At 40.4% G+C, this 20,266-nt stretch overlaps 1 protein-coding gene across 1 annotated transcript; it reads right to left on the reverse strand.

Annotated features, from left to right (window-relative positions):
• Positions 1 to 1,211: 1,211 nt before the first annotated feature.
• On the reverse strand, positions 1,212 to 15,884 carry LOC137271774 (mucin-2-like). Its single transcript, XM_067804174.1, has 11 exons — positions 15,843 to 15,884; positions 15,030 to 15,089; positions 14,016 to 14,145; positions 11,040 to 11,134; positions 9,476 to 9,535; positions 8,715 to 8,838; positions 7,438 to 7,524; positions 7,143 to 7,262; positions 6,372 to 6,488; positions 2,150 to 3,227; positions 1,212 to 1,395 (listed from the first exon to the last, which is right to left on the reverse strand). Exons 1-11 carry the CDS (start codon positions 15,882 to 15,884, stop codon positions 1,212 to 1,214), a joined length of 2,097 nt encoding a protein of 698 aa, XP_067660275.1.
• Positions 15,885 to 20,266: the final 4,382 nt, after the last annotated feature.

A 20,266-nucleotide genomic window follows, 5' to 3' on the forward strand; every position in this document is an offset into this window, starting at 1 on the left:
AGCGGGAAGACCCCGTAGTAGGCAATACTACGTGGTGGTAGCGGTGGTAATATCTAATGTGTCTTTCGAAGAAAGCAAGGACTGTTGATGAGGCGTTTGCTTTTTCGTGGGGTGTAAAGGTGGGGTGTTGATGGAATACCTACCTCTCGAAAGGTCAAACCATCACTACCAATATTCTGGAATCCGTACAGAAAACTACGTGAAACGATAAAAAATTAATTCAGCTGAAACATCACGAAAGGTGTTTTGGACCACAAGGATGATGCACATGTCCCTTGAGGCAATGACTGCAATGCATAACAATTTACTGTGGATTTGAGTGAGTGAGTGAGTATGGTTTTACGCACCTTTCAGCAATGTTCCACATAAATGGGCTTCATGTATTGTGCCCTTGTGGGGAATTGAACTTGAGTTCAATTAAACTTTAACCACCAGGGTTGCCAAACATCAGTCGTAGACTATACAACAGTCAAAGCAGTGAGAAGACCCTTTCCTAATGTCCCCCGCCTGGAATACTGCTGAAGGCGGCGTAAAACTAAACTCACTCATTTACTGACTGATCAGCCGCAGAATTGACAAGACCACCTGATCATAACTGATTTCGGAGAGTGATTCAAACACAAGCTTCACACCACTATTTATTTTTTCATTTAAGGAAGAACCTGTTTTGTCGGATAATCGAGACTGCTTACTCTCTGGCGTTGACGTTTAACATTATGAAAGAACCTGGAGGACGTGTAAAAGAATTGACTGGCTTTGTTTTTTCGGGCACAGAATGTCTTGTGTCACTTTACTTTAAGCAGAGTTCGTTCATGTAATATGTAATCAGCAGACAAGTCGTTTACATATTTTTACTGAAATACTGTGGGTTGACCGGGTTTCCACCTGTTTGGTTCACCTGTTTGTATTGATTACGTTTGTAATGACGACTCCAAGAAAGTGACGATCAGGCTTCATGACTGGGCTGAAGCATGTCATCATCCTCCGATGGATTTTCGGATGAAAACTCGATTACTGAATTAAGACTCGATTACTAGATTAAAACTCGATTACTGGATTAGAACCCGATTACTGGATTAATAGTCGGTTACTGGATGAAGATTCGGTTATTTACAGACCGCTATTAAAGAGAATACCAGTGAGAGCTTCCTCCAGCAACAATCAGTTACCGAAATCTTTATTGCCTTGTTACAATACGCCAGCTCAGATATTCAGTTCTTTGGGTTATACAGGGTTTCCTTGGCAGGGATTTTACCGCCATTGCAGTTGTCGGTTGTACAGCAGTATCTGCAGGTCATTGCTGACATCAGAGACGTGGGGTCCATGTCTACACACTCGCTAATGTCTGATGTCTGCTCATACCACAACTTCTCACACTGGTTTTGATTGACGCACCTGCAGAAAATGTTTTAACAGACTGAATACGTTGTTGTGATGATCAGTTATTTTCAGACGGAACCCTGTTATTTCTTGTATTAGATTATTCCAGATATCTCTCCAAAATCAGAAGTGAGGGAGAAATGAAACCGTAGAACAACTGCATTATGGCGGCTTTCGGCCATTAGAGTGGATGAAAACATATTGCCGAGACAATTCGAAACCTCGTGGGGCGGTGAGGAAGCCTAGAGGAAGCGTTCGTTCGCCACGACGAAGGCCCGGGTTCGATTCCCAGCGTGTGATCAAAGCCCATTTCTGGCGTCCCACGTCATGATATTGATGGAATATGACTAAAAAGTGATGAATCTGGAAGTCAGATTTAGTGACTTGACGAATTGCTTGTTGGTCAACTGGAAGGTGTTGAGCTTTGATCACGATAGTTAGTTATCACTTTATCAATGTTGTAATTAGGCCGTAAAAGGGGCGGTGGGGTAGCCTAGCTGTTACAGCTTCACGCCGAATGGGTTACCGTACAATGCGTATTCTCCACATGGACACAATGTGTAAAGCCAGTTCATGGTTTCCCCGCTGTGATATTGCTGGTGCAAAACTAAATTCACACCCTTACACTAAAGCTTTGGAATAGTATTAATTGTTTTTTTCGAAATTGGATTGGAACTAATTCAAGAATTACATGAGTTTTACCTCACACCAAGTGCATCTTCAGAACTCAAATTTTGAGACATTCGAATAATGGCCATGAGGGACTTACCTCTTTATATAGTTGGTTGTACCATCGATATTTTGTTCGATGTCTGTCATACAGAAACCGGTCCCCGCCGGACAGGAAGTTGCATGAGGTATATATATATCTTGGAGGGTGCAGTATGTGCCGTCGTCAACGCTACCACACTGATAGCAGGAACGGTGTACTGCCGGAGTAGTTGGTGATGCAGTAGTTGTGTGGACAGTAGATGTTGCTTCCGTAGGGGTAGCAGTCGACGTAGGTGTGGTAGTTGTAGATGTTGCAGTTGTAGATGTAGGTATTGGTGTAGATGCGGCTGTTGTGGTAAATGTAGCAGTAGATGTAGGTGTAGTAGTTGAAGTAGAGCTAGACGATGATCTTGTAGATACAACTGTAGATGTTGTCTGTGCAGCTCTGGATGTAGGTGTAGTAGTGGAAATAGTAAATGCCGTAGTTGCAGGTGCAGCAGAATATGTAGGTGTAGTTGAAGTGGAGGTTGAGGGTGATGTTGTAGGTGCAGCTGTAGACGTAGGTGTAGTACGGGTAGTTGTATATGTCGTAGTTGTAGGTGCAGCTGTAGATGTAGGGGTAGTTGTATACGTCGTAGTTGTAGGTGCAGTAGTAGATATGGGTGTAGTTGAAGTAGAGGTTGACGGTGTTGTAGGTGCAGCTGTAGATGTAGTCGTAGTTGTAGGTGCAGCTGTAGATGTAGGGGTAGTTGTATATGTCGTAGTTGTAGGTGCAGCTGTAGATGTAGGTGTAGCAGAAGTAGAGGATGGCGATGGTGTTGTAGGTGTAGCTGTAGATGTAGGCGTAGTATTGGTAGTACTATATGTCGTAGTTGTAGGTGCAGTAGTAGATATGGGTGTAGTTGAAGTAGAGGTTGACGGTGTTGTAGGTGCAGCTGTAGATGTAGGTGCAGTAGTGGCAGTCGTGGCAGAAGATGTAGGTGAAGTAGTTGAAGCAGAGGTAGATGATGGTGTTGTAAGTGCAGCAGTAGATGTAGGTTTGGTAGTAGTAGGTGAAGACATTGTAGGAGATGCGGGTTTAGAAGAAGCAGTCGAGGAGGCATCTGTGACGGACACCTGAAGCGTCATCCGTGTGGCTACAATGAAAAAAAACAACCCATGACAATTAACTTTAATATTGAGTAGGTTACCCGTATCCATGTTGGTGTAGATACATTTGTATACACGCAGTATAACACATCTTTTTGCAAGTGGATGCAAATGTGGCACGTGCCTGTGCTGAATAAGACTGATGTATTTCTTTTTCATTTTTAAGCTGCATACACGGGGCGCTATGAACATACAAAGCGTTCGTATTAAAGAGGTCTGACTGCACTCTTGTGTGTGGATACGGCGCCATACAATGGAACATTTTGTTTTAAAGGTTTTAAAGATAGTATGTAGCAAAGAGGAGGGTTCGAGTGATCCTGGCACAGTCAAGTTGCTGAGGTTCATCATCAGCCCAGGGACTTCTCCAAGGCAACACTGCCTAGTCGAATCCATAAAGAACTTTCCCGAGGATATGAAGGCTCCCCAACACAGTAGCCTTCTGCATTACCCAGATTGTCAGAAGGGCTGTGCTCCCGGTGGAGAACCCAAGCACTCACCTGATTTGCGCCAAGAGATCAGGAGATACCAAACCAAGGGCACCGAAAACAATGGGAGCTTGGCAATAGCGTATTTGGGATGCAAGCGAGACATTTCAAAGACGAGGTCCGCATATTTAGAATGCTTCTCCTGACTATCATGTCAATCACACTGCTGTCAAAAGGGGCAGACAATTCAATGATATAAATAAATTCATTTGCTTTATTCAAAAGGACAAAATCATCTTCTCAGGCTGTAAATGGGCCTCTTCAGCAAAAGTTTAAAGGCATTATTTTCCATTACGCCCTGAACATGTTCAAGGTCGTACCATGGATGGACCTCAGGGTCAAAGCCACAGGCCTAGCAAAGACGGTAGTAAAAGCAGCGAGCCATGCCATCATGTCTTTTAAGATATGCTGTTTGTGCCAAAGAATGATGAAAATTCAGTCATGAGGAGCCTACATGTTAATCACACCTCGACCTCTTGAACTAAATGGCATATATAAACGATTGATAGATTTGAGAGAGGGTGGTGGGCTCTGTTATCAGACATGATCCTTCTGATCAGGCAGTCAGGACTTTGACTTTGGATGTCTTGTCTGGTCCATTCAACAACTCGCATGGAATAGGAGAGGACTGGCACAGCAACAGTATTGGTGGCTTTGACCTTGTCTCGAGCATTTAGCTCCGACCTCCAGATTTTTTATACTTGCCCCGACGTTTTTTTGAGTTTGGGCATTCTGAAGCTTGTCTCGAACTTCCATTCCAAGATAGGTGTAGGTCTGATCTTCCACAAGATACTCAATAACTCCTTTCCCCTCTAGTCTGATCGATCCATCATTAGTTACCTTGCCACGTTTCAGAGGAAGAGTATTACATTTGTAGAGTCCAATAGCCAATATCATTAGAAAAGGACTCAACAAGGAGAACCCGTTGTTTCAAATTGGTATCTCCTTTGGCAAGGAACTCAATGTCATTTATGTAAAGAAGATGAGTAAGCGGTGTTGGGGATGTGTGCCGAGGAGGTTCTGGGTGGTAACCCTCCTGCCTATTGGGCAGAAAACTCAAAGGATTTAAAGACAAACGAAAAAGAACCCAAAAGATTGAAGGAGTCCCATTGAAATATTTCCCTTCTGATTGGAATAGATTCCGAAGTCTTCACCTGCCCTTGCGAGTACATTTCAAGTTGAATAGACCAGCTACCCATTTAAGACTTGAGTAAATCGTAGTCGCCCAGGGAGGTCAATTTGATGAAGAGACTTCAGAGTCCATTCTTGAGGGACAGACTCGTATGCCTTTTTGTATTCAATCCAGTACATAGAGTGGTAGTGGTGATTAGCCTGGTTTTTTTTACAAGAAGTGGATCCTTGCACCCCAAACACCCCATTCTCGCTCCCTTCGGCGCTCTGTCATTTTGTCATTGGAAGAACAGTAGGATGACACGAGGTTTGTCAAACACCCCGCAGTGAATATTTTATATTGAGCTTTCAAACGTGATAGAGCGAAAGTGGATCAGTCAAATCTCCTTTTCGGGGAAGGAGTGTTGTGCAACTTTGCAGAATCATGGGTGAACATCACCTGTGTCCACAATATAATCAAAACAGTGGATGAATGGTGGAAGACTTTCCAGTTTCTAGTTTCTCAGAGGCCACAAGACCATGGAGCTGTAATTGATTTGGACTTTTTTTTATAACATCTCAGAGGCAATCTGGTGAGCCAGACAAACGACCTATTTACTTTCACATGCATTGCGTGGCCATAATCACGGACCTATGGTGGTGCCTCCAGGTTACAGTCACCGGGTACAAGCCACAACTGTTTCCAGAACCTTTCACTGGCATCTATTGGAGACCGCTTGTCATGCTTACCACGAACGTTTGTTTTCAGTTCTTTTCATCATTTCTAAAACGTGTATTTTGTTTGATTAACTTATTCGTCTTCTCCCAGTTTGGCTTCCTTACTGTCCAAACCTTTCATTTTGCCTGAAGGGAATCGACAATTTGGAGAAGTGCCTTTTCTTTCGCTGTCTTACACTGGAATTTTAATTTCTTCCACATTGCCCTTTGCCTTTTGGGGAGTTCACTGACGAGCTCATTTTCAGGCACAACTCAATTCAGGAAACATTTCGTTTAGTTTCTTTATTATATTACATACTCTTCAAGAAACGTAGGGAAACTGACCTGTCAACCTGGATAGGAAGTATAAGCGTTCACAACCTTTTCAAAGGCAGACATCTTATGAATGCACCACCATATCTTTTTATTACCACCCCTTAACACATAGGATGCACGTGTACGTATCGTCATAGGGAAGTGCAAGTGGTGATGCACTCTCAAAACAAACAACTATGGTCATATTAAGGAAGCGCAAATGGTGATGCACTCTTCAAAACAAACAAATATAGTCGCAAGGAAGAGCTAGTGGTGATGTACTCTCATTATCAAGTCGACAAGTATGAGTGGCTGAAGAACAGTCCCAACACTAATCTTGTGACGGGTGTCCTATCCTACTATTTTCATAGTGTTACAGTTTAAAACATGTCACACAGAACATTATATGGATGTTTGTTGTCAAAGCATTGTCAGTAATCAAGCTGCATGAGGGCCAGAGTTGATTGACTGATACCCTCCGGTAGGAATCATTGAACACATTACCTGTGTTGGTTGGTGAGACCGTACACACACCACAAGTCATCGGGCACAGCTTGTCCATGTCCACATAATGGCATATCTCGGGTTTGCAGAGGAAATAGTTTTCAGAGCACGTTGATGCTGAAACAATCAAACATTTACTTGTGATTAAATAATCAAAATAGGTTTTAGCTTACAAGAACGACTTTAGTTGCCATGATCACAATTAGTACAGTTAATGTCTTTTTTATATTTTTATTATGTTTGACGGGCGATGGGTTTGAAGTGAGCCTATGCAAGCTACTGTAAGTAGTGACCGATTGTATGGTAAGAGAGAGAGACCATTGTCTGTACCCAGTCCTGACTCTGGACCATACAGTTCAGCTTTTGACATCATAAGTATGATCTACGATAACATACCATGTGTTATTCAATCCACTAGATCCCGTCACAACAAGTGTTTGGTCTTTGAGCATAGATCTTCACGGAACGCATGTCCTGTTTGTAGCACCACTTACTCAATTGGCGTGGTTAAAAGTTCGCTCGCCATTCCGAAGACCGCGGTTCCATCCCTCACATGAGTACAATGTGTGAAGCCCATTTCTGGTGTTCCCCGCCGTCATGTTGCTGGGAAATTGCTAAAAGCGGCGTAAAACTATACTCACTTACTCACTCATTTTATTGGCATAGGAAATGATGTTAGTGTTTTTGCCAAAGTATTGCCAGTTATCAAGCAGCAGTAAGGCCAGTGCTGACTGCCAATATTCCATCATTTCAACGGCAGGAATACGTTACCTTTGCTGGTTGTCGAGACTGTGCACAGACCACAACTCTTCGGGCAAAGCGCTGGTATATCCTCAAAATGGCATATCTCTGAACTGCATATTAGTAAATTCTTATCAGAACAAGTAGATGCTGAAACAATCAAACATTATTTGTGATCATACAATGAAAAATGGGTTTCAGCTTGCAAAAACTTTAATCCAGCTTTGGCCGACTCGTTCGGAGTTTTGTTTTCGAATGGGATTGTTCTCAAAGATAGGTGTTGAGTCCAGCTGACTGATATTTTGTATTGGCATTTGTTACTCACCTGTAGGCGGATGTTGTGTGTTTGACACTGCAGGGAAGGTGACAAGGGTTTGATGGTGCTTGATGGCGCTGTGGGTGTGGTCGATGCCTACATCAATGAAACAAATGACTAGCTGGTTCTGTGGCTCACCTTCATATTTCAAAATGGATTTAGTTTCGTTGTTGATTTACAAGCACTAATATACTGAACAGCAAAAGAAACGCTTTTTGAAAAAGGAAATCTCATAAGAATAAATGTTCACGTTTCTGTCTTCCATTGAAAAACTTGAGTTGAGTTTCTTTTGCTGTTGAGGATTAATAGTCTCGCATTATTAGTCAGGATTCCCGTTCAAGAGTGATGTCAACCAGATGATGATTTATGTGTCACCATAATAGCTTGTGGCAGTCCTCTCAGTGTGAATAACTTAACTCAACTTAAAGTTTCCGAAGTGAATACACACAGAAAAAAATCAAACTTTCATTGTGAGGAAACATTGAAAACGTGTTTTGTTCGAAAAGATAAAGGCTTAGCACCTTAGAAATTCTATCAAATTTTCTGAATTTCATATTCATATTACCACGTTTGACAGAGGCTTGCAAGTATATGGAAGATGATACTCTTACATTGATCTGCAATTGTCTTGATTTCTATTGGTAACCAGTAATAAAATGAAATTATACATACCTTTAATGAACTTTCATTTCCTAGCTTCTGAACGTTTAACATTTAATGAAAAACATGCACAAATTTTTGTTCCCAATATGTTGAATACAAGCATGCACAATAAAGTGTGTACATAGCGTGTTGGTTCAACAGAGATATAGTACATTAAATATCAATAATAGACAGTAATGTTTTCACTAAATTGTTAATCAGGATGAAACACGGGGATGAGTGTAAACTATTTGGCGAAAAAAATATTATTTTTTCTCGAAATGTATTTTTCAGCTGTGAATATGTCTTTCAAGATCCTTAAGTAATTCTGAATTTTTGAAATATTTTGTATTTTTTGAAAAAGCAAGTATAAATACACCTCAAAGAAGAGAAGATTATAAGATTCACAACGCGCACTAGATTTGGGTCGTTTATGATATAAGGAAATTGCATCACCGAATGGAATCATAAATCATAATCTTAATCTTAAAATGGTAATCATTAGCGCATATAACATTTGGATGAACGTCCTAGAATTGATTTATATACCATGGGAAAAATTAATTCAAAGGTTCATTTCAAAGGAGTAATTTGGCCTAACCTTTTCAGCCATGGTAATTTTATATCGCAGGCATGTGACATACCAAAGTGTACTTTGAAGCGTTGATTCACACATTCCCAATCTTCACAGCAAAAAACACAATTCCTTTCATTTTCTCTTGGCGTAAGGCATCCAGCAGCATTGGGAGCAGGTAGAACGTCTGTACACTTAATGCAGGAAAACCAGGAGTACACGTAATGAAGATAACATTCGACCTCATTTTAACATACAGTGACACATATTGCTGCAGCTCTAAGTCTGGTGATACATTTGTCACTGAATCGTATTTCCTAACATTGATTATTTTGCTGTCTCCAGGTCTGGATCAGACAATCCAGTAATCAACAGCATGAACATCTATCTGCACAATTGGGATACGATGACCTCTGTCAAGAAAGTCGCCTCTTACTACAATCATGGGGTACTGAAGATCCATTCTAATCCCGATCTTCACTAGTCTTCGGCCCCAGTTCGATTCCCCACATGGGTACACTGTGTCCTGATGATGTTGGAATAATGCTGAAGGCTGCGTAAAACCATACTCACTCACTCAATTCATCACTTCTTATTTACTCTTCCATTCATCTGGAGCATACCCAAGTTACAACTGGTCTCCAGAAACAATCCGACTTATGAATGTAACGGGATTATGTGATCAGATGGTTGATGTATGTCATCGTAACCCGTTTGATTATACCGACATTCTGATTTCAGTCACTTGATTGTGTACTCGAGTATTTTCAGACTGCCGTCATATAGCTGGGGTATAACATTCACAACAATAAACAAACAAATCCAACCTACACTTGTGCTGTATCCACATTTGGAGGAGAAATGAGTGCCATTGGTTGTCAGGTGGCAGATCTGCAACAAATAGAAACACATAATCCAAAAGGGTTTTCGTACAAAAAAGAAATGAACCAGTTAATATGTGCAACAAATGTGTAAAGTGAAACCATTGATCCATACCACAAATGGCCTTTAGATCGACAGCTTTGGTGTGCTAAAGCAGTAAAGGAAATACTTACCCAATAAACTTATACCCAGTTTCGTTTAAAAAATACATAACACAGCAAATGAGAAATGCCACATTTTCCCATTTTACTATAGTTCGCAAATTGTACATTTCACAACGTTTTCCTTGGAAACAATCGGAAGTTCTCTCGTCAACAACAAGATGCTGCTAAAGTCTGAGAAATGATTATCTGCACTGAATTTTATACTATCCCAAAAAAGAAACGCATAGGCCCGACATCTGTTGCGAAAATGTTGTATTTTCAAAGATGTATAACTCGTCCACAAATAGACTCTAGTGTATGATGTTTTTTGTCCTGTTTAGAAGAAGATAATGTCTATGCAATCAAGTGGATACACTTGACGGATAACGGAGACGTTGAGCGCGATGGTGAGCAAGTCGGGTCACCTGGCTCTAACACCAATGTCATTTAACCTGTTCCGTGCAGTTTGACCGGATATCCTCCGAATTCAAGACACCCTTGCTGCTGCGCGCGCTCGCGTGTCAGTACGATCACCAAATGCAGTACCCGGATGTACCGATCTTCGGCTGCAGTGGTAACTCGAGGTCTGTCAGTACAGGGACGGTCATTTGTCATACGTGTTTGGTTGCAACGAGCTGCAAGTCGGAATATCTTCCTCACACTAGCATTCAGACGCCTGACAACAGAAGAATGGTAATCTCCAGCGTTCATTCTTTCAACAGCGATGTTCCGTGTCGCAGAGTCAAGGCGTGGCGTAGTGATTTGACCTTGAAACTCCTTCAGAACGAATGCCAATTTCTCAAAGCAATCTCGATTTTCATTGCCAGACAGTGTATGCTCTTTGCTGCAAAACTTCGAGCGGAAGGCGATTCTGTTGCGATGCCGTTTAGTCGTTGTAAGAAATCTCATCAAAATCAACATTTTCAGATAAAATTGATCGTGCAGTTGTGTAAAATCATGTTATCAACGCTTTGTTACATATTTTGACGATTGTTTGAACACAATAAGTAATGAATAATGTCTCAAAAACACAGATCGCCCATGCGTGTTTTGGGGGACAGTACACATTGGTGCAAAACAGTCTAATCTTTGTTCAGTATGAATCACACGTATATATGTATGCTTGTGTTTCACAGAGAAATGTCGTTTACAAAACGTATTGGATCATGTGAAAAAATGATATATTGTGGTTCCTCCAAGTAAAATGGAGCTCCCTAACTTGGTTGGACATGTCATCGTATCCAGTTTGCATAGATGATCATGCTGTTGATCACAGGGTTGACTCGATTATTTGCAGACCGCCGCCATATAGCTCGAATGCTAAGCGAGAGGCAAAACAAAACAAGCCAAATAGATTTGATCAAACTCACATCATGGCCGCTGTGACAGGGACGGTAATTTCTGACGCAGATTTCAGGATTAAGCACGTCCTTGCAGAAAGGGCATTCTAGAGTCGGTTTATGTACTGGAAATAATAACATTGAAAATTGCTGCTTTAAATACATTTTAACTTGTTAATTAATGATTAAATAATAATTAAATAATAATAATAATGTTGGTTTGTTTTTGTTCTTATGTAGTTACTGCCAGCTGTTCACTTTCTGTCAAATACGACTCACGAATAGCACTTGTAGGAACATTCAGCTGTAATTAGAGAACATAAATACACAGGAACTGCTTTCACATATTTCTCGAACTGGAGAATTTGTGAAGAGTCCTATCAGGAATTAGTGTACGAGGTGTCAACCAGATGTCTGAACTTGCATGTATCCTTAAGCCTGCTTCTAGCTATCCCGCAGGGGAATTTATGATTAATACGCTGACATAATATGAACAAGAACCCATACAAGAAACTCAATTTTGAAATTTTTCAAAAAGTACTGAATGGAACGAGACAAGTGGACACAGCGTGAAAAGTGGAAATGGAGACCGAATTTTGAGGTCAAATTCCGTATATTGCACCCCAGATTCGGTATTGAACCCTTGCCGGTTGTTTCATTAAGTAACAGATTAATGCAAGATAAGAGGATATAATACACACAGAACGTCATACGAGTGTATTTGGATCTTTTGTATTGCACTAGAAGATGCCACAAGTTCTACTCGTTCTTACAAAACATTCAAATGCGCTAGTATTACGTTTTATGTGTTTATAGGATGTATAAAAATATTTTTACACATTCTGTTAAATATTCGAAATATCCAGATCCTATAAGAACATACATGACTGAGTGTTTTATGATTTTTTCATTGGTGATTCAAAATTACGAAAACAAGTGTACCCGTACAAAAGGCTGTTTGATGTTTTACATGCAGTGACTATTTCATACCCTTTCAGTACATGGCTGATAAAAGAAAGTATCTATTCTTTTTGACAATGAAGAAAGACCTGAACAAACAAGAGAGTCATTCACTTGACCCATGTATCGTAGTCCACAGATCTAGCAGGAGACAAACATGTCACGATATTTAGCCATAGCATTAAACGATTTGGTTCCACTGATGTACTCACCGAGAGGAATATACGTGTCACTCACATGGTTTCCGCCTGGTTTGTTGGTAGGGCGAACTAGGTCTAAAGTTAACAACGCATTTTAAGTACTGTAGTTGTGTGTAAGAAATGTTCATTGGAAATAGATATAACGTTGTTAACTCGTGGCTGATATGTTGACATATTCATATAAAAACGTTTCCTAAAACATGCCCAATGAGCGCCGAGTTAAGGAAGAAAGGTATAGCCTCGATATTTTGATATTTGTATTAACAATGTAAGAAAACACGAAGCTATTCGAAACTATTTGTCTTCGTGCTTCCTGAAATCTTTCGCAATTGTTCAAAGGTTACCAGAATTACATATGTGTCTGGAAAAACAGCTGGACTGTTTATAGGTAATAATTTCACTTAAAACATTGCCGTGGAAAAGAATTTACTCACAATCATGGTTAAATATTATGATAACTGTTTGTAAAGTTTTCCATCAAATCCATAATGCGAATTTATGCATCCTGTTTTATTATTATCATCATCACATGGACATGCCGCTATTGTTCATCAAGCATGCATGTTTTTCTCTCGATCATTGGATGTCAATCTCAGCTGCACAACATATTAAATATTATGTCAACTCCATGGGGATAATTCAGTTCTTACAATCACTGGACGAATCGAGTTAATGTGGCCTGCCCATCCTAACGAGGTACCTATTCACAGGTGAGTGGACTGGGACTCATAGTCACAGTACTTTGTCCAAATGTTACTGCACATTGCTGTACTCGCAACTAGCTATTTGTACGTATTCATGTGACCACCATCTGGTCATTTACCAACGTGTACGTGAGTTCTTTCAAGTGTACAGTACAGTAGGGGGTTGTGACAACACTGAAAGAGTCTACACTCAAAGTGGACACCCAGGATTTTACACCCGGTCACAGACTGGCTCGATCTCGGCACCTCAAGATCTTTGAAACGATAGCCTGGCGCCTTAAACAGCTCGCCCACCACATCCCCTTTTCACCCACATGGTGAGTGTGACTGGGCTTGTTAGATGATTCTTCACCAAATTATGATAACTACAGTTAACTGTATGTCTCGTCCAGCAGACGCGGATACAGAACATGGACAAATAGCCATTGACAATGTCATATACTTTTCAAAAAGAAAAACGCATAAGTTATTTGCAGAAGGATATATTGCGTTAGTTTAAGATCAAATATTGCATGTAACTTCAATTTTTAAAAAGTGAAGATTCACACGTCTATAGACAAACTGTTCACAAATACTGTCTTTATTGATGTGTTTTTGTTTATATGAGTCCACAAGATGGTGCCAAAGTAATTACTTTGTATGGTCACCATTGACGGCAATTACTGCTCGGCACCTTCTTGACACAAAGTAGATAAGTCGACAAATGCAACCCATGACTGTCTTAACGACTAAAGGGATCCTGTGGTCAGGCTCGCTGACTTCGTTGACGCATGCTACAATTGCTTGGATTGATGCACTCGCTGTGGATCACTGGATTGTCTGGTCCAGGCTCGAATGTTTACAGACCGCCGCCATATATCTGGAATATTGCTGAGTGCGGCCTTAAATTAACAAACAAGCATATGTGATATTTGGGACTACATTTCATTTTTGAAGAACAGATTCTAGTATTTGTGTTGGGTTGAGCTCCATCCGTGAATCCAACCCAAACCCTCAGAATCAGGCACTCGGTTGGAACTCGACCCCGCAAAAGTACTACAATCTGTTCTTTACTACGTCGCGGATGCTGACTTCAGTACACCAATGTAGTACAGACTATACCGTCAGAGGTTTGTACTGTCTGTAAGGAATTGCACACTCACATTCACGAATATTGGCCCAAGTCCTAGTGATGCATAGGTTGTCCTTACAACATTCATTGCACGAGTTCATCTGTGTGAGATGATCAGTATGAGTACACGACAGAGGGTGGATGTGATGCTTATGGCAGTCCTGAAACAGTAACACATATTCTGAAGGAAACTTCTGTACACAAACACTCATTGCCACTCGAGGTTAAATTATCAAATATATTTCAAGGATAAGGAGATCTTAAAATATTCTCATAAAATGTTTTACAGACCATTCATTTTAGAATGAACTAATCATCCAGGAATGACATAGATAAGTTTTGTTTCTTTCTTTCAAGTCAGCAAAGGCATATGCAAATAAAATACCCAAACACCTGTCATGTCAGGTCTGTGTCAAATGTTATTAAATCAACCAATCAACCAATCAACCAATCATCCAATCAATCAATCAATCAATCTTTAATTTAGAACTTAAAAGGCGGCAGGCCTGTACTACATTTAGAGTTTACATGACTAGACAGAAGTCATTTATAAATTCTTTTCTGTAACAATGCTTTTTCTTAGTCTCATAGCGAGGTAGATGTACTTTGCAGGTCAAGTACTCTGATTTCTAATGGTGGCAATCTTAATTTAATGTCTCTATTACGTGCAGACTTCTTATTTAAATATTACCCCCATAGGACTCGCAATATGAATTGATCTTGTGTTGGAGAAAACTTCAGTATCTATAATTGGAATATTACTATCTAGTCTTAGTTGCTGATCGAGGATCAACTATAAACGATCTTCATATAAGGTCAACGACATTGGGAATCAGATAGTGAAACACGGCTAAACGTATATTGTTTCAGCATTTCAATACCGTATTCAAAGCAGGGTAAAACAAGTACTATACGCGGAAACGCCATTTTTCAGGATGAGTTTAACACGTTCGAACCACTATTGATAAAGCCATTCTCTTTATTAAATTAAAAAAAAACAACAACACAACAACAAAAAACTTCAGATATTTCTGTGGGGACTTACAGAATGACTACTAACACACCCGCTGGTCAGTTTACCTCCTTTAACGGATATTTCACATATCTGAAACAAAAGACGTCCAATAATGCTAATGGGGAAAATACGTTGAAGGTATTGTGCCATATGATTTGCTTGCTTAGTCGATAATGTAGAACACATTATCAGTTGTTGAACATACAGCTGAACCAAATAAAGTTATGGTTGTTAATTTTGAAAAAAATAGCTATAAAGGAATATGCAAGTGACAAAAAGCGCACGTGCCAAAATGAACCGATACTCGACACTTTTTCCTGCTTTGTCATGCTTTAAAAATATTTATATATTCTGATATAACGCGACGAAAATGTGACGAGCAATCACTGACTGTTGCTGCACTTAATATAGGTGATGAACAATGATTGACAATTGTTTCACTTACCACAGGTGATGAAGAATGCTTGACTAATCGTGTGCTTACCATAGGTGGTGAGCAATGTTTGACGACTGTTGTGCTTGCCACAGATGATAAGCAGTGCTTGGCGATTGTTGAACTTACCATAGGCGATGGACAATAATTAACGATTGCTGTAATTACCACAGGTAATGAGGAATGATTGGTGATTATACCTACCATAGCTGATGAGGAATGCTTGGCAATTAATAACTACCATAGGTGATGAAGAATGCTCGACGATTGTTTTGCTTACTATCCCTCATTACTTATACTACTGGTGATGAGTGATGCTTGGCGATTATATTTACCATAGGTGATGAGGAATGCTTGACGATTCTTGTGCTTACTATAGGTGATGAGCAATGCTTGATGATTGCACTTACCATAGGTGATGAGGAAAGCTTGGCGATTGCCGTGCTTACCATAGGTGATGAGTGATGCTTGGCGGTTATATTTACCATAGATGATGAAGAATTCTAGACTATTATTCTAACCATAGGTTATGAGCAATGCTTGATGATTCTTGTGCTTGCCAGAGGAGGTGATGGAGAATGCTTGACGATTGTCATATTTACCACAGGTGGTGGGCAATGACTGGCGATTGCTGAACTTACCAGAGGAGATGAGCAATGGGTAGTATTGGCTGTACATTTACTTGGGTCATCTTCTTGGCTGCATACCGTGCAATCAAATTCATGAGCAGCTACCCCGTGGACTAGGGTGAGACAAAGAGACAGAGGTACGAAAAATGAGAATGAGAAAATCAGCTGTTTATGATAATTACCATTTCCGCTTTGGGGATTTTACTTAATACAGCAGCTATTACAACATAAAAAGACACCTTGGGAGAAAATAGAAGGAATAAACGGGAATAGCGATTTCAGAAAACACATTTGTGTCCTTGCAAAATAGATTGGATTGGATGGATCCATACTTCAAAATCTCCCAAAATACCCGCTAGACATAAATGAATGCAGAAATTAGAAATTATATGTACATGGGGAGGGACTATATGTACCGACATGGACTTGCTTTATAGCGTGTCATTTTGCAGCACAATTTCAGTGTACGTCTAGTCCAGACTCGACATTTGCAGAGCGCCGTCAACGAGCGGTATTTGAGTTATTTTAAACAGAGACAACAATGTCTGTTAAATACCTGCTGAACATTCTGATACTTATAGAACTGATTACAGGCTGTGGACCCGGAATCATGCTTATCTGAAAAATGGGCCACATATAGGATTTCATGAGGACGCTTGCACGATGGCGCAGATGACCATTCACGTGACCTTTTCGTGCTGTCTTACATTTAGAATACTTGGCGTATTCATCTGTAATGTTTTCTATCTTATCTATGATGGAGTCAGAATAAAACTGTGTTACATTATTAATTCCATGACCGAATTCGTGGTACATGTATATCCGTCATTTTATTTTCTGACGGCAAAAGAGAAGGTGGTAATCCTTCAGTGATGTATTACCATGGGCTCTACTGAGGCTACCTGGTTTTGTTGTTGGCGATCTAAATGAATGGTACCAAATTTGTACTGTGCTCTTGGTATACCATTTCAACTCTTTGCTATTGATTGTATTTTTGGAGTTCGTGATGCGTATTGAACACTGTTACTTAACTCACAGATAAAATAATAATCCGACGAGCAAAAGACAGACTGTCGTGTTTCTTCCAAGAAGATAAACGTAACAAAGCCTTTTGATGAAATGGAAAACGTATGTTGCAGCACACTGCAATACACGTGTTTTGTGTAAGTGACATTTCAAGGCCATTCAACGCAGAGATCGGTGGATCCGTATGCCAGCAGCACGAGGTCGTCTTGTCACTGTGAATCGGCTCACGCGATGACCCGTGTGGTGTTGCTGATGACGTCACTGTCAACATCAGTTAATGTGGTGATTAACCCACAGAAAGCGATCCTCTAAGGGTGTTGTGATTGGGACTACCAATTCTGGGTCGATCACATGCCTGTCCTGTCATATTGAAACGAGTAAACAGCCGAATTATGGCTTGTCCTTGTGCAACCCAATGTCTTTGCAATATGGCTGTTGAGAGCACCCATTTATGTTATTCCTGTGGCCCATCTTTGCGCCGACGTCAGTCTTGGCATTTTCTCGAGAGATTTTAGTCACGTAAATGTTCAGTCTTCACGACAAACACATTTGATACTCTCAGTACGAAAACTGCTCGTCCATAGGACAATAATCACAATTTTGTAAAAATTCGTGCGAAACACGTGCTAATGTTTTTGGTTGCATTTTGGCAAATGTAAAAATGATTGCGTTCTATACAATAAGTGTTCTTTAATAATTTTACTTGTAAGAACGTAAAATGGTTTTGCAGCAACAATTGCACCTGTGTGCTTTCCCTTGGTCGTCAGTTTATTTGTCATCAAATGTTCAGCGTGCTCCAGTCAAACTATAGGTGTGATCGTGTCTGGTTGGTTAGTTGTCTAAGACCACACTCAGCCAATATTCCAGCCATATGGCGGCGGTATTTAAATGATGGAATCTGGTGCACACAATCAAGTGATCAACACCATGATCATCGATCTACGCAGCTGGGATAGGATTGCATGTGGCAACCGAGTCAGGGAACCTGACCACCGGTTCCCGTTAGTGGACTCCCATGTCATGCATGTGTTGCTGAAGAGCGACTCTAACCCGGATCTTCACTTTATAGATGTGGTGTTTCTGTGAGTTGAATAATTGTACTCCTCTGAAGGAAAACAAAATGTTTTACTGTAAAGGTTTTATTGAAGATGAATGTCATGTTTTACTGCATTTTGTCCTCTTTACTCTTTTGAAAGAGGATCAGCTTACTGTTAGTTTTACTTCATTTGTTGACCTTGATAAGATTAGATTTTACTGTCTAAAGCAATCCAATACAGCCCAAACCTGCTTTCTTATGTTACGGCGACGACATACTCTTTTATACTCTTAATCATGTACAGTAAATATGTATTATCTGTCCCATATTCTTTTAGTTTTGTAAGCACGCCAAACTCTTTCATTCACGTCACAAAGCATCTAAACTAACTGTCTAGCCAGATAGTGGTTCTCGCTATATCTTCTAAATCGTTGTTCAGCTAATCAGCTTTCATGAGTGCAAACCGAAAGTAACACGTGTTGTCAACATGAAAAACAGCCGTGGCTGTTGTATGGAGCAACGTATCTATGTGAAACACATAGCCAAGCATGGCTCGTATTTTCGTATTTTCTAAACACCACTTACCTGTTACAAGCACAAGCAGGGCACAAATTAGAAGTCTGGTTTCCATCTCTGCAGGTAACCTACTGTGAGACAAGGATAGTCATTGATCAAAGATAAACCTTGGCCTTCAATTTGGAATCCCAGCACAACAGAAATTCTCACTCTTCAATCACCGCCACCACCACCGGGACGGGGACCCTTAATTTCACACAAGGTAGGTTGAAGGAGTGGACTGAGCTGGCTGGCTGGTTGTTTAGTTGTTTAATGCCACACTGAGCAATATTCCAGCTATATGACGGCGGTCCGTAAACTGTAACTGAGTCTGGACCAGACAAACCAGAGATCAAGAACATCGATCTACGCAATTGGGATACGATGACATGTGTCAACCAGGTCAGCTAGTCTGGTCACCGGCTGATCCTGTTAGTCCCATCTTTATACAACCATGGTTTGCTGGCCACCGATTCTAATCTGGATCTTCAAGCGTTAGTCCAGAATTTGCAACATGATATTACGATGTGCGAACCATAAATAAACTCGTCTGAAAACAGCAAGAAAGAGTGGGCGAAGTCTGTATCAATAGTTATTTCTGTGGATAATTTAAATGTGTGGCTAGGGATCTGGGTTAGATTTCCTATTATGGTGAGGTGTGGGAAGCTGCAGGAATATTACCGACAGCGGTATAAAACAATAATAAATATATTTAACATTGTTCTTGTAAGGCATCCACGCCTGAAGACATCCACCCGGTAATCACTTCTGTTCTTAACTATATGTTGACTGACAGGATCTGTTTATTAACCATTTGAGCACATGTTTTCACTATCTGCAAGTGATTCACAAGCACATGTAATTCATATAACCAAGTCGTGCATAGCACTTATAGTTAAGTGAAGTGTTTGCCGTTTTTATTTTCCTGTGTTGGTTTCATATCGTCATTATGTTCTTCCAATAATCTCGTTGATCAGTGAACTGTATGTGATTGATGTAATGTTCCAACGTTAGCTATCGGTTGTGTCAGTTGAAATGTATAAGTATCACTGGGTGTCTTACAGTTGTAAAATTTACTCGTTGATTTCACAGGAAGTTATGAACATATGTTCCACTGTTTCTTAGCAATTGAACCTGTGTACATTCGGGTTAGAAGAAGACTGCTTGTCATAAAAGGCCACTAACGAGATTGGGTGATCATGTCATAATGTCCCACTTGCCTAGATCGATTCACACTCTATTGTTTGCCTGGTAAAGATCCGATTACTCACAAACTGATGACTGATATGACTAAAGTCCCACGGGTACGACACCTAATCAATGGTGTGGTTGAGTTGAAGCTGAACAACACAGGTCTCTGAGAGTCGGGTGACCATATGTGGCATCAAGACTCCTAAGAGTTTCTAGTACTTCAGTCCTGCCTCACAACCTAGTACACCTGACGCTCATGTCCTCATCTAAAGCAAGTGAGTATGTTCAAACTGACCTCCTTTCACCCAAGAGAAAATGGGTATCCGGTGGGATAAGTCATAAGCTTGTTAACCTTCTAACGCCTTACAGGTAGCTTGAGTCATCCGGGGCAATGATG

The sequence above is a fragment of the Haliotis asinina genome, chromosome 2, assembly GCF_037392515.1.
Source record: "Haliotis asinina isolate JCU_RB_2024 chromosome 2, JCU_Hal_asi_v2, whole genome shotgun sequence".
In the NCBI taxonomy this organism is placed as follows: Eukaryota; Metazoa; Mollusca; class Gastropoda; order Lepetellida; family Haliotidae; genus Haliotis; species Haliotis asinina.